General features: G+C 39.3%; 1 protein-coding gene across 10 annotated transcripts in view; it reads right to left on the bottom strand.

The window, feature by feature from the left end:
- The window catches only part of SYNRG (synergin gamma), an 82,597-nt gene extending 67,391 nt beyond the window's left edge, over window positions 1-15,206 (bottom strand). For 7 of the 10 annotated variants that reach the window (XM_077745498.1, XM_077745500.1, XM_077745501.1 and 4 more), the window contains exons 1-3: window positions 15,114-15,206; window positions 8,344-8,384; window positions 4,927-5,048 (exon numbers count right to left, since the gene is read on the bottom strand). In XM_077745498.1, the coding sequence (XP_077601624.1) occupies window positions 4,927-5,048; window positions 8,344-8,384; window positions 15,114-15,190 (240 nt within the window). In that variant the 5' untranslated portion in view covers window positions 15,191-15,206. Of the gene's footprint in view, window positions 1-4,926; window positions 5,049-7,544; window positions 7,744-8,343; window positions 8,385-15,113 lie in introns of those variants that run through there. The other 3 variants (XM_077745502.1, XM_077745503.1, XM_077745504.1) reach the window with 3 other exon arrangements.
- Window positions 15,207-16,016: the final 810 nt, after the last annotated feature.

The raw sequence follows: 16,016 nt of genomic DNA, 5'->3' as shown, positions 1-16,016 counted from the left end.
ACAGAAAACTATAGGACAATATCTCTGCAAAACATAGATATAAAAATCCCCAACAAAATATTAGCAAACCAAATCCAACAACACATTAAAAACATCATTCACCATGATCAAATGGAGTTTATTCCAGGGATGCAAGAGTGGCTCAATATTTGCAATAGATAAATCACATTAACAAGAGAAAGAATAAAAACTGTATGAAGAGGAAGCAGAAAAAGCATTTGACAAAATACAACATCCATTCATTAGTAAAAACTCAACAAAGTAGGTTGAGAGGGAACATACCTCAACATAATAAAGTCATATACAAAAAACCCACAGCTACATTCAATAGTGAAAAACTGAGAGCTTTTCCTCAAACATTAGGAACAAGACAAGGATATCCATTCTCACTGCTTTTATTCAACATAGTACTGGAAGTCTTAGCCACATAAATCAGACAAGAAAAAGAAATAAAAAGTATCTAAAATGATAAGAAAGAAGTAAAATTGTCACTATTTGCAGATGACATGACAATATAAAAAGGAAAGCCTAAAGACTCCACCAAAAAACTATGAGAACAGATAAATGAACTCAGTGAAGTTCCAGGATACAAAATTAATATACAGAAATCTGTTGCATTTCTACACACTAATAATGGAAGTAGCAGGAAGAGAAATTAAGAAAACAATCTCATTTACAATTGTACCAAAAGTCATAAAATACCTAAGAATAAATTTAAATAAGGAGGTAATAGGCTCATACTCTGAAAACTATAAGATACTGATGAAAGTAACTGAAGGTGACACAAAGAAACGGAAAGACAGACCAAGCTCATGGACTAGAAGAATCAATGTTGTTAAAATACTCATATTCCCAAAGCAACCCGCAGATTCAATTCAATCCCTATCAAAATACCAACATTTTTCACAGAACTAGAACAAATAATACTAAAGTATATTTATATGGAACCGCAAAAGAGCTCTATTTGCCAAAACAATCTTGAGAAAGCTGGAGGTATCACAATCCAGATTTCAAGATATACTACAAAGCTGTAGTAATCAAAACAATATGGTACTGGTACAAAAAGGGACACAAAGAAAAATGGCACAGGATACAGCTCCTAGAAATTCATGCATATATGGCCAGTTAATCTGTAATGAAAGAGGCAAGTTTTCATACAATGGGGAAAAGACAGCCTCTTCAACAAATGGTGCTAGAAAACTGGACAGTTACATGCAAAATAATGAAACTAGGCCACTTTCTAACACCAAAAACAAAAGTAAGTTCAAAATGGATTAAAGGACTAAATGTAAGACCTGAAATTATAAAACTAGGAGAAAACATAGACAGTAATTTCTTTGAAATTGGCGCAGAAACATTTTTCTAGATATGTTTCTTCAGGCAAGAGAAACAAAAGCAAAATTAAAACTATTGGGACTACACCAAAATAAAAAGCTCGTGCAAAGCAAAGGAAATCATCAACAAAATGAAAAGGCAACCAACTGAATAGAAGATACTTGCAAATAATATACCCTGTAAGAGGTTAATATTCAAAGTACTACCTAAAGAACTTCTATAACTCAACACCATAAAAACAAGGCAACTAAAAATGGGACCTCAATAGGTTTTTTTTTTTAATTTTTTTTTTTTATGTTTTATTTATTTCTAGGAGAGAGAAACAGCATGAGCAGGGGAGGGTCAGAGAGAGAGGTAAGCACAGAATCTGAAACAGGCTCCAGGCTCTGAGCTGGCAGTTAGCGCACAGCCCGACGCAGGGCTCGAACCCACGAACCACGAGATCATGACCTAAGCGAAAGTCGGGCGCTTAACCGACTAAGCTACCCAGGCGCCCCTCAATAGGTATTTTTCCAAGGAAGACATTCAGATGGCCAACACACCCATGAAAAGATGCTCAACATCCCTCATCATCAGGGAAATGCAAATCAAAACTACAGTGAGATCATCACCTCACACCAGTCAGAATGGATGAAATAAAAAATACAAGAAATAACAAGTGTTGACAAGGATGTGGAACAATAGGAACCTTCCTGCACCTTTGGTGGGAAGGCAAATTGGTGCAGCCACTGTGGAAAACAGTAGGGAGGCTCCTCAAAAAATTAAAAATAGAGTTACCATATGATTCAGGAATTCCACTATTGGGTATTTATCCAAAGAAAATGAAAACACTTATGTACCCCTACATTTAGTGCTGCATTATTTACAACAGCCAAGATACGGAAGCAGCCCAAGTGTCTACTGATAGACACATAAAGATGTCATGTATATATATATATATACATGACATCTTTCATATATATATATAATGTACTATTACTTAGCCATAAAAAAAAATGAGATCTTGCCATTTGTAATGACACAGAAGGACCCTAGGGAGTATAATGTTAAGTGAAATAAGTCACTCAGAAAAAGACAAATACTGTATGATTTCACTCACATGTGGAATTTAAGAAACAAAACAAAGGAACAGCTCCCTCCTCCCCTCCAACCAAAAAAAACCAAAAATCAAAAAAAGAAAAGAGAGACCATCCAAAAAAAAGCAGACTCTTAAAGAGAGCTAGTTGTGCCTGGGTGGCTCAATCAGTTAAGGGTCCAACTTCAGCTCAGGTCATGATCTTGCGGTCATGGGTTTGAGCCCCACACTGGGCTCTGTGCTTACTGGAGCCTGCTTCGGGTTCCATGTCTCCATCTCTCTCTCCCCTCCTCGAATCACTCAGTCTCTCTCTCTCAAAAATAAATAAACATTAAAAATATTAAAATAAATAAAGAGAACTAGTGGTTGCTAGATGGAGGTGGCTGGGAGGAGGGGTGGAAAAAAGGGATCAAGGTACACTTATCTTGATGACTACTAAGTAATGTATAGAATTGTTTTAAGTTTATTTATTTTAAATGAGAAAGAGACAGCACACAAGGGGGGGGGAGGGAATCCCAAGCAGGCTTTGTCAGCGTCCCTGTATAGAACTGTTTAATCATTATACTGTACACTTTTAAATAAAAAACACAACACTGCATTCTATGGTAAACTGTTTCCAGCTATTTGCTGCCTTTACTCTAAGATTACATGTTCCTATGTGATGTGCACTCTTCCTGGTATATTCTTTCCCCTACTGATGTTCGTTTTGATCACGCTACTTTGGTAAGTAGAGGTGACTGATGAATGCTACCTGTGAGAGGAAGCTTTAAAAGTTACAACAGCATTTGGCCATCTCTTTTCCCTATGCCAAAAGTCTGGGATGTCCTAGGTAAGAGTCTCAGGATAAAGAGAACATGGAGCATGGTCACAGCCAACCTTCAAAGGACATGTATCACAAATGAGAAATAAACCTTTGTTTTTGTAAGTCAGAGCTTTGGGATTGCTTTTTCTGCAACAAAACCTAGCAAAAGTGGAGTAACATGGATTTAAAACCTACAAAAGTTCAGGGCAACTGGGTGGCTCAGCTGGTTAAGTGTCTGACTCTTGCTTTCAGCTCAGGTCATGATCTTATGGTGAGATGGAGCCCCACATCGTGCTGAGTGAGGAGCCTGCTTGGGATTCTCTCTCTCTGCCCCTTTCCTACTTGTGAACATGCACACTTCCCCACTCAAAATAAGTAAACGTTTAAAAGAAAAAAACCTACAAAAGCTCAATTTATTCTTATTTCTTTCTACTGGAGATGATTAAGAATGATTCCAAAAGTCTGCCCAAATCTTTACATGCAACATAGAAGCTTCATTTGCCTATTTAACTTCAACATAACAATAGTTTCAACTTAAATTTTGATTATAAATTCCAAATATTACTTATTTATACATTATATACAAAATTAAATATTACTTATAAATTATATACATGTGTTATTGTACTGATACATCATATACATGATAATCACAATGAAATAGAAAATTTTAAATAACTGGTTAAAATAAAAATATATGACATCAAAATATTTTTTAACAGTATGGAAACTCTTTTTATTTTGGCTTATTTGTGAATGAATATGTTTATTTCAAAAAAATAATACCATAACACTTTGGATTCAGCCATTCAAAGATCAGACTCCTAAATTTAGTTTATTTGGTTACTTGGTTTAAATGGATATCATAGCTAGAGAAGATAATTTACAAAGACATGGAGATCCAAAATGGATCAGCCCATCTTAGGCTGTGCTTATTAAATCCTGATACCATAATTTTCATTTACCAATTCTAAAATAAAAATGTAACAGTATTTGCTTTAATCAGTCAACATCTCACCTGCTCTCACTACATCAGCCTTTTAATGATTCTCCTTCCATCCATTTTTGCCCTCCTCTCTCCCTCCAATCATTCTCTAGTCAGCAGTCAGGATGATCTTTCTGAAATACAAATCTGATTGTGTCATTCCACTGCTTTAAACTATTCAATGGCTCCCTAATGCTCTTGAGAGAGAATTCAATGTATAAGTTGGATAATACAGACTTACTCAAGACTTAGGTTCAAATTCCAGCTGCCTATGCAACCTGAGCATCCTCACAAAGCTGCAGATTCCTCCTTAGAAAAATGGAGACACTACCTCTTTTAAAAGTTGTTATGGGGGTTACATAATTCAATATAAAGAAGGCCCCAAGTCTTCCAAACAATGACGCTGCTCCTTTCATGAGAACAATGCGACTTCTTCTAACAATGCTACTTCATGGCATCAGGTCCCCGAACTTCCCAAGGTGTCATTCTAAAATTCTCCTAGGTCACTAATCAAATAAAGTAGTCACCAGATTTTCCTCAAATGATTTACCTTGGTTTCCCCTCCCACTCTTATGAACATATCTTCATTATATTTTGAAGGAAACCACCTAACATGTAGACTACATTTACTGCCAAATAGAGCACTAAGCTCCTAGAATGCAGCTCTTAGTATGTGACACATAACAACAAACAATGACTGTGTCAACTATTGGTTAAAGAAACAAGTACCTGCATGGCCATAGGTCCTTGGGGCATCTGAGAGCTGTAACTCATCCCTATCATGCCTTGCATATTAGGCTGCACAACAGAGACCATAGGAAATCCTTGTTGCTGCATTGGCATCAGTCCTGCTGAAAAACATAAGGGCATCACTGAAGTCAATACGTTTCATTTTACTTATTTTTTTTTAACACTTATTTATTTTTGAGAGAGAGGGGCAGAGCATGAGCAAGGAAGGGGCAGAGAAAGAGAGGGAGACACAGAACCTGAAGCAGGCTCCAGGCTCCGAGCTGTCAGCACAGAGCCCGACTGGGGCTCAAACCCATGAACCGTGAGACAACCTGAGCCGAAGTCAGATACTTAACCAACTAAGCCTCCCAGACGCCCCAAGAAGTCAATACATTTTAAAGTTTATTTTCCAAAAACTGTAAGGATATAAACAACTCGTTGCTTGGGAGGCAGCACAGTTTAGTGGGAAAAGCACAGGCCGTGAAGGAGGACAGACTTGAATATGAATTCTAACACCATCAGTTAGTTACTTAGCTGTGTGATCCTGGGCAAGTTACAAAGCTTCATCTGTAAAACGAAGATAACAATACCTTTCTATGGAATTCTTGTACATATTTAAAAAATTAACATATGGCCTAATTGTGACATTTGGCCTTCAAGATAGACCCCAGCAATCTCTGTCCTTTGGTATTCATACCTTTTGTCATTCCTTCCCACACCGAGCAGGGCTCACCAGTATAAAGTATAACCAATAGGATATGGTGGAAATGACACTGTGTAACCTCCAGGGCTAGTTCTTAAAAGCCACTGCACCTTCTTCCTTGCTCTGAGTAAAGCTACCGCCACATCACAAGAATACTCAAGCAGTCCTACAGAGAATCCATGTGGCATGGAACGGAATCCTCTTGTCAAAAGGCAGCACAATTTGTCATCCATGTGAGTGAGCCATCTTGGAAACATCACCCAGCCCTAACAAACCTTAAGATGTCTACAGCCCCAGTTGACATTGTTACTACAATCTCTTTGGCCCTGAGCCAAAACCATCCAGTGAAGCCATTCCCAGATACCTGATCTGCAGACACAGTGTTAAATAACAGAATGTACTTTCTTTTTGATGTTTTCAGGTATTTCTTACACAGCAGCATACAACAAATACAATACCATATATACTAATAGCATGGACTCTGGATTCCAACTAGAAATGTCACTTGGTACCTCTGCAACTTTGAGTAGCTTGCTCAACTTCTATGCCTCAGTTTCTCATCTGTATAACTGTTTAATATCTAATATGCTTAAAGGAATGATTTTCCTCTTCTCTTTCCTTATATGAATAGCTTATATAACATTTACCACAAACAGCCATCAGCATGACAAGTAAATGATGCAATGGCAGGAAAATGACCATGAAAGTATGACTCCCAAATTTTTCCAACTTAGTATTCCCAAGAGCAGAGGAGACTGAAGAAACACCCTTTTGGGAGTTTAATATATACTAAGTGCCTACTATATTTTAGGCACAGTTCTAGAGAGCTGGTATACAACTGTAAATAAAATAAAATACCAGGGTGCCTGGGTGGCTCAGTTAGTTCAGCATCCAGCTCTTGATTTCAGGTCATGATCTCAGAGTTCATGAGATTGAGTCCCATGTCAGGTTGACAATGCAGAGCCTGCTTGGGATTCTCTCTCCCTCTCTTTCTTGAAATAAACAGATAAACTTAAAAAACAAAATTCCCTACCTGTGTTGGATACAAATTTCAATCCAATTTTGCATTTTATTACATCTACATTATTTCTAACTAATTAAAAAAAAAATTAAAGGTCTGAGACAGTATACCATGCTTACCTTGTGGGTTCTGTGTACCTAAAAGTAACCTTAAAGGTTACTTATTCACAGTTTAATTTCAGAAGCATGAACATCCCCATTTATAAGTGACATAAGCAGAGGCATTCATTTATTCATTCAATCATTTGTTCAAATATTTGAGGGCCTACTCCTTGTCAGGCACCATTCTAGGGACACAACAGTGAACAAAACCAGGTCCTTGCCCTCATGGAACTTACCTGTTTTCCCTTTTGCCTCCTTGGGCCTAAAGTTTTATTCATTTGAGTTATCGTTATTTAATTCTTGACTGGGTAACTCAGGTATCTGGTACAGCATTTAAAGGCATAAAAGTATGCGCAGTGAAAATTCTGGTCTCTCTCTCGTCTCCTGTTCATCTACTCATGATCTCTTGATGACTCTCCCTGTCAGGTCCTCATATATGCTTTCAGAAACAATCCATGCATAATTCAAAGTCTTCTAATGACTGAAAAGTCTACTCTAACATACTTTGTAAAAAGAAAAAAAAAATCTCAAAACAATTCCAAATTCCAGAAGAAAAAATATCAGGCAACCTTTGGGGCTCTCTTGTTGCTCTACATATAGAGTTTTACTTGAAAGTTTATAAAAATGCAAAATCTTGGGCCATGAAAATGAATAACTGCAATGTTTTCCTAAAGCACAAAAGATCTCAAACCATTCGATCTAAATCTGGGACACATCTAATTATAGATAGCTTAAATAATGCATAAATGTGAGCACAATGAAAAGAATACAACCGACCCTTGGAAAAATTTACCTGAAACTCAACCTCCATCACTGATTACAAATGGAGACAAAGTCAGTATGAGCCACTGATCACCTGCTACTGAGCCACTCATTATCTTTCGTCTCTATTGGTGACCTGGGAGTCTGTTTCTCCAGCAATTCTACTGTAAGCAATCAACACTGGCTCTCTGAGAAGCGCCAGCTTCCAGAAGCAGATTGGTATGTGTCGGGGGTACAATGAAGAGGGTGTGAGCAGAAAGAAGAGAAGGGCAGACATAGTCTTTCTTCAACACTGTATCCCAGCAGCACATCACCAGGAGTCAAGATTATATCACTCCACTATGGTTTCCCTGAAGACACAGCTAGAACTGACTTTGGTGGGGCCTTGTCTGAAACAGAGAAAAGGAATATACCCACTAAAGAAAATGAGAAGAATAAAACTGAGACGTAATTTATACTGAATCAGAGTATGTGATCTTTTATATGCATAAAATCAAATTCATACAGAGAAAACATGGTTGTATAAAATAATTAAAGAGGTTCTTTTATCCATTCAACAAACATCAACAGAGCCCCTATAATTTTCTATCAGCATACTGGGTGCTGCAGAAACCGATGAGCATAAGGCAGACATAGCCTTTGCCCTATGGAGCTAATAATCTAGAATTACACAATTTTTGAGAAATTTCAAGAATAGCTGGCATACAGGTTCAAGACTACAGGAAAATTTTACTCTATTTGGCAGCAATAGGACTCTTTATGCAATTAATTTCCAAGTTCAGAAACATAATAGTGAAAAATAAAAGTTTAAAATTTCAGCTTTTACCTACCTTGTGGGGGTCTTATTCCCCCTGCAACCGGAAACATGAAGCTAAAAACAGAAGAAAAACAAATCAGGATCTTCATATGTATAAAGATTTCAAATAATACATGTAATTTTTTACATAAACAAAAGAACTGTGGACAGGGTCTGGTCATTTGTTCTGTAGTACCATACTGAACTATCCAATATCAACACAGATTGAACATCCACAGGGTGCCTGGCAGCATGTAGCATAGGGAGAAAAGTTTTGAACTAGAAGACAGAAGATGTTGAAGCTAGTCCTGGTCCTGTCACTGTGTGACTTCCTTGGATTCCAATTTCTCCATCCATAAAATGAAAAGGTTGGATTATATTCAAATCAGTGCACATTTACTGAGTAACTACTACGTGAAGGAACTGAATTAGTGCAGTCTTGCTGAAGACACCCATGCAGGCTACTAGCTTTAATATCGAATAAAGTGTGCTAAATGCTATGAGAGGTCCCAAATACTAAGAGTTGAAAAGAAAAATATTAATTTGATGGGTTATATTTCAGGGACTTTTGTGAAGGTATCTTTGAAGCTGAACCTCGAAGAGAGTCATACTATATAGTTTGAGCAAAAGCTCTGAAGCCAGAGCTTTGTGTTTAGAGATTTAAGACTGAGTAAGATATAGAAGCAAGCAGACAGTAGAGGACCTTTAAACTGTTTGATTTTACTTTGAATATTATATAAACTCAGAGACTGATTGTGGTAAAATACACATAACAAAATTTTACCATTTTAACCGCTTTTAAGTGTACAGTGTGTATCATTAAGTACATTCACAACGTCGTACAACCATCACCATGATCCATTTCCAGAATGTTTTCATCATCCCTAACAAAGACTATACCAGTTAAACAAGAACTCACCATCACTCCCTCCCCAAAACCCTAGTAGCCACTACTTTTTATCACTATGAATTTGCTATTCTAGCTACCTCACACTAAGTGAAATCATATGATAATTTGATATTTCGAATCTAGCTTATTTCACTTAGCATAATGTTTTCAAGGTTCATCCATGTTGTAGCAGGTATTAGCATTTCATTCCTTTTTATGGCTGAAAAATAAATACTTAATTGTATGTACATACTACATTTTGCTTATCCATTCATCTGCTGATAGACACTTGGGTTGTTTCCACCTTTGGCTGTTGTAAGTAATGCTATGAACATTAGTATACAAATATCTGGTGAGTCCCTCTTTCAATTCTTTTGTGCATACACCTAGGAGTGCAATTGCTAGGTCATAAGGTAATTCTGCGTTTATTTTCTGAGAAACTGCTAAACTGTTTCCACAATAGCTGCACCATTTTATATTCTCAGCAGCAATGCATGGGGTTCTAATTTCTCCATATCCTCACCAACACCTGTTATTTTGTTTCCGTTTGTTTGATAATAGTTATGCTAAGGGGTATAAAGTATCATCTCACTGTGATTTGGATCTGCATTTCCCTGATGTGAAAAGTTCTAAATAGGTGAAATGATCAGAAATGTGGTTTAGGTTTTTCTAGGAACAGGATAAGGCAGAGAAGATGTGAAACAAAAAGAACCACCAAAGAAACTAGCACAATCTCTCTCTCTTTTTTTAAAATTTATTTTGCGAAAACGTACACGTGAGCAGGGTAGGGGAGGAGAGAGAGGGAGAGAGTCTCAAGCAGGCTTCATGCTGTCAGTGCAGAGCTCAGCGTGGGGCTCAGTCTCGCAAACCATGAGATCATGACCTGTGAGACCAGGAGTCATACACTCAACCAGCTGAGCCATCCAGGCATCCTCTACCACAATAATCTTAATAAATATGAAAAGAGCCATAACCAGAACAGTGAACTGGAAAAGACAAGGTGAATGAAAGCTATTCAAATGGAAGAATCAAGAGGATCTGGCAATTGCCAGAATGGGGAAAAACAGTGAAGCAGCAGAAAGAACTGAAGATGATGCTGAGATTTTGAGCCTGAGTAAATGGCAAGGATGGTGATGCTGTTTCCTAAAAGAAGGAACGCTTGAGTAGGATGGGGGAGGTGGTAGGTGTGCATCCTTGAGGATGCACTCAAGCTCAGGACACGAGTCTAGGTCAATCTAGCTAGGCTCTTTTATGTTAATGTTTATTTAATTTATATTAATGTTTATTCTTGAAAGAGAGATTGACAGAGCATGAGCAAGGGAGGGGCAGAGAGAGAGGGGGACTCTGTATCTGAGGCAGGTTCCAGGTTCTGAGCTGTCAGCACAGAGCCCAACGTGGGATCATGACCTGAGATGAAATCGGATGCTTAACCGACTGAGCCACCCAGGTGCCCCTAGCTAGGCTCTTTTAAATATAGGCAAATAATAATAATAATAATAATAAGCAGCTATGGTTGTGAATGAAATAGCCAAGGGAATGTGCACATAGAGGGAGAAGACAACAAAGATCAACTTGGAGAATTCTTATGGTGACAACTGAGTAGGGGATGGTCACTGAGAAACAAGGGACTTGGTCATAACTGCAAGTTATAACTAAGGAAGAACCATATTTCAAGAAAAAGTAAGTAGTTACCAGTATTTAATACTGTAGAAAAGCTGATCAGAATGAGGATTAACAAGAAAAGAACACTGCTTCCGAAAATGCTGATCTTTGAGTAAACAGTTTCAAGAGGAAGAGAAACTCTTGGGCCTGTAGGGAGAAAAGGTTTAAGATATAAAAGATGTGCTTAGACACAGCCTGGCAGCAAAAGGGATCTGCTTTGAAAGGGAAGAGGGGCTTCTTTCTTTGAGAATAGAGGGAAAGAAAATGGAACAATTTAAGGAAGAGAATGTCTGAGTGGGAAAGATTCTTAATCTGGGAGTCGAGGATCTGAAGGGGGTTTCAGATAATCTTAAAAGGGTCTAGTGAAATCCAGGAATTATTTGCCAAATTTATGTGTCCTTGGAGTTTTCTACTGTGTAAATACCCCCCTTCCCAGGAAAAAGACTAAAAACCAAACTTTACAGTCTTTTGGCTCTAAAATATTTTTCATTAAAAAACAAAATGAAATTAAAAAAAAAATGTTGTCACGTGGTTTACCAAGTTCTAGTGGGACATCTATCTAGTTATATGTTAGTTATAGCTTTGAAAAGGATATGAACTGTTAGCAAATTCTACTGCTGAGAAGCAGGCATCCAAAAAGAGGACTGAAAAGGAAATGGCTTTTCCATGCTGCACACAAGATGTATTAGCTAAGTAATTTGTTAACTGGATAGAATGTTTAAACTGCAAGTTGAAATTTGGTAATATCATTTTTTGAAAAGTACTCACGTACACGAAGTTATAAACTTAGAAGCAATGCACTTAGATAATCAACTTGTCAAGACTTTTCCAACTCTTAAAAATTTACAATTACCAGTATGGCTTAGTGGCTAAGTAAAAACTGGAAACTCAGGTTACGCTTTTTCCAGTTCAGCCATAAATTAACCGTAAAGCTCCATGCAAACCTCTTCACTACCCTGTCCTGTTTCCCCTGTCAAATGAGGACACAGGACGGCAACTCTGCCAAGGTCCCAACTAAGACAAATAGACAAGAGTAAATGTAGAGACACATAAAGGTTACCTTGAAAACATAAACAAAAACTAAATGAAGAACATTACTGACAAACATGACTTGCTCCAGTAAGTATTTAGCAACCCAAGCTCCTTGGTGATCCATGTACCATTCATATGATTCTTTGGAATGTTTAGACCAATAGCAACATGCTTCAAGACTGGTTGGACAAGCAGCTAAGACACTGGTAAGACAGCATAAGTTTGGCAAAAAACCCAAAACCAAACACGCAACCCCCCCCCCCCAAAAAATGGCAGCAAGATGACCAACAATTTATTTTCAAAGGTAAGACCCACTATTTATTACTCATAGCCTAGTATGAGAGCAGAACTGAGGTGCACTTGCCACATGACTAGCTCACTCATCCCCCCCTTTCAGCTACCTTTGCTACTAACCTGCACTTCTCAGGCATGGACGCCCAACAAAACTTCCTCAAGGATCTCCCACCTACAGACTCTGTGAAATATGGCTCCTAAAGCACAGGTGAGGTGCATCTTCCTAAAGGACCATTTGACAAGGCCACTATTGGTGTTAAAACTATGTAATGATATCCTCTTAAACTGAATTTCCTTAGTTTATATCCAAGGCCTCCTTCTGTTTCAGCACAATTTTTTCAGTTTTATCTCAGAAAACGCATCTCCCCCTTACTGCCACAATCCATCTGGCCTACCTGCTATCCCCTTGTGTTCAGCAGGCCCTCATATCTCCGAAGACAGTCCCTTGACCTCTTCCTCCTCCTCCTCCAACTGAGGCCCAGCTGAAATAGTCCTTTGCTTTCAATGTACCCTCAATCCACAAATATTTACAGAATGTTTTCTATGTTAGAATGTGCTAGAAGCAGTGGAAGAGGAAAAGATGAGGAAACCTTCAAGGAGTTTTATAAAAGAGCAGGAAAAAAATTAGACAAATGATAATATCTCAGAAGGATAGAGACTAATCATGATTTTTCTCTGTTGTACTTGTCTTAAAAAATTTTTTTTCCTACTTCACATCTCTTGGGTAAATTTTGCCTTTTTTATATAACTCTACCATTTATTTTAAAGTAGCCAAATCAGGATACCTATCAAAAGTAGGCTAACATTAATAAAGCTGCCATTGTTTTTTGTTTAGTCTATTAGAATAGAAACAAGTATCTAAGAAAAACGGTACCTAATAGCTTCTTGGTTTTCCTCCACTAAACACTGAGAAAGGTTGCCTGGCTCTTTTTCGCTTCCCTTAACATTTATTTATTTATTTACTTATTTACTTATTTATTTATTTATTGAGAGACAGAGAGAGACAGAGCAGGAGTAGGGAAGGGACAGAGAGAGAGAGGGAGACACAGAATCCAAAGCAGGGTCCAGGCTCTGAGCTGTCAGCACAGAGCCTGATGTTGGGCTCAAACCCATGGACCATGAGATCACGACCTGAGCCGAAGTTGGACGCTTAACTGACTGAGCCACTCAGGTGCCCCTTTTTCCCTTCCCTTAAAAATATACTTAGGATACCATAGTGTTAAAAACCATACTATTCTTTATTGAGCATACAGCTTTTCAGGCCCAGAAAGTTTCCAATATATGTAACATTTACCATACATTTTTCAGGTAAGGAACATTTTAACTACTTTTCCTTCCCATACATCGTCTAGAGTTTTAGAATGCAGCAGTTACTCCAACCAAATTTTATAGATGAAAGATATTTTAAAATCAATCATTCTCACTTCGATCACAACTCAGGCCACACTTATTTTAAAAATGTGTGTTCAGTGAATGGTGACATTAAAATACTATATAAACTAATGAGAATGATCCACTCAACTTTCTGCACCTAAGTTACCCCTCTCCCCCAAAAGAAATCAAACCAAACAACCAAAAGAAAACACCTTGGGCCTAAAACATCAAATACATTTAAGTTTATATTTTTCCCAGAACTTAGTGCTATGATTAATTATATACTTGATCAAATTACTGCCATTCAAGAACATTTTAGAAACTGTCATCACATACAGAATATACATTATTACACATTTCCCTCCTGCAGCCCAAACCTGACTTGTATCAAGGATGCATAAAAGCCTCTGATGAAACAGCGTAAATTAGAAAACAAAAGATAAGTTTGAAATCTAAAGTGAAAGACGTGTAGAGGCAACAGAAAATGGGGCTGCACACAGGTGGTTTATTCAACAGCCACTGCCTTTTTTTCCTATGCTATATATAAACACCTGCAGGAAGTGATAACTTTAAAGACTACACTTCAGTAGTGCCTATGACTCCAAAATTAAAACACTGCCTATCAAAAACCTAACACTTTGTTTTCCAAAAATAATTTAGGATGCGGAAGATAAAAAGCTAATTTTATCTTCAAATGTGTATGTACTATGTGTTGGCTAACAAAACAAACTCAGGCTAGGTCATTATAGAAGCGGGGTGACAACTTCCCAGAACAAAATATTTCCTTAAATGATGGACTTGTCAAGCTGCAAACGTTCTTCATCTTTACCATTCTGGATATGAGAACCACAGGCAATTATATGACAGAGGGCAGATTTGTTTAAAGGGCTAAGTCAAAGCCTGGAAGCTTTGTTCTAATAACTGCGCAACTGCTATTTAATAGTTATTTGATTTTAATAAGGAGACAAGACTTAAGAGTTACGTCTACAAGCGCCCATTCAAACGTCTTCAGATTTTCCTGCCGTCTGTCGTGCGTTAAGGAGATAAAAAGGACAGGACATTCTAAAGGGGGGAAAGAGGAACAGTACACACACATCTTGGAAACAGCTGTTCAGCTCCGTGACCAGATTTTTCAGAGCCTTCCCGACCCTATCCCTGCTCCAGCCCGGCAAGTACTGGGAAAGAGAAGTCTGGTCGCTCGGAGCCGGCCAAGGCTAGAAGCGAGGCGTCGGGGTTGCTGCTCTCCCTAGCCCGGCCGGGCACCAGCCCAGCCGAGCGGACCCTCACCTCCTGCTCCTCCTCTTCTCCTCTCCGCACTGGGACGCTCTCGCTCACTGCTCCGCCCCTGCACCAGTGCCCCTGAGCCTGAGAAACAGGACACGGATGTCGGGCTTCCCCACCCCCTCGGCCTAGATCCCTAGGGGACCCCTTTCTCCAGTAGACTAGTGCCAAAGAAAAAGGGGGTCGAAGCGGGCGAAAACCGTCATAACCACCAAACAGCCCCTGCCCCGGCGGGGCCGGCCCTGGGACCCGACCCTGCTCTTCACACCCACCTGCCTGCCCCGGCGGCCCCCGCGCCGGCTCCCGCAGCCCCGCCGCCGCCAGCTCCCGCTCCTGGCCGCAGCGCCATCTTACTCCGGGGCCGCTGCCGCCACCTTACAAGCAGCTGTCAGCTGAAGACAGCCACTTCCGGGGCAAAAGCCAGTCCCACCAAGCTGCCACTCGGCGACAGGGCGGGGCCATGCGCCCACGTGATCCTCCGCNCGGTGCGCTCTCGCCACGTGACTCGGCCGCCGACTGGGGTCGTCCAAGTATTTCTAGGTCTGGGACTGGGCGGCTCGGATAGCTGATTCATTGTCTGGCAAGGCCCTCTGCACGGCCCGGCTGACGGCCCAGCGGTAAAGCGCTGTCGTTTCTCAGTTTGAAAGCCCAACTTGTTGGTTAGTGAAGAAATCGAATCCTGCCTTGAAAACTGGAATGATGGGTGCACGGGTATTCCTTTATGATTTTTACACATAAAGAATAGACGGATCCTGGACGCTCCTTTGATAGCTTCACAGCGCTGATGAGTGATCTCTCCAGTTCCCCTCCCCCACCCCCCAGAACCCGGCAGCTTCCTTTTGGTACCCACCCCAGAAGATTAAGGTATTTAAATTTTGATTTAGTAAAACAGCCTAACGCACATAAACTCAACCCATATAGAAATCTCTAACGTGATGTGTTTGGTTCTGCCACCATGCCACCCCAAATCCCTGTTTTTCCAGTACTTGCAAAGAGGGGCAAAACAATGGTGTTTGGAAAGCAGGTCATCATTACTCTGAACCCATCTGGGCATATTTTTACTGATTTTTTTTTTCCCTACGCGAGCTACTGTGAGTAAAATACAAAAGTCCAATGTAAACTTGATTTCAAGTCTTCAAGCAGTTTGCTTATTAGCAAGTAGTGGATTAACTATA

Source organism: Crocuta crocuta, unplaced genomic scaffold, assembly GCF_008692635.1.
Source record: "Crocuta crocuta isolate KB4526 unplaced genomic scaffold, BGI_CrCroc_1.0 scaffold333, whole genome shotgun sequence".
Classification (NCBI taxonomy): domain Eukaryota; kingdom Metazoa; phylum Chordata; class Mammalia; order Carnivora; family Hyaenidae; genus Crocuta; species Crocuta crocuta.
Note: the sequence above shows the minus strand (reverse complement) of the source record. Positions and strands in the feature narration are given on the sequence as shown.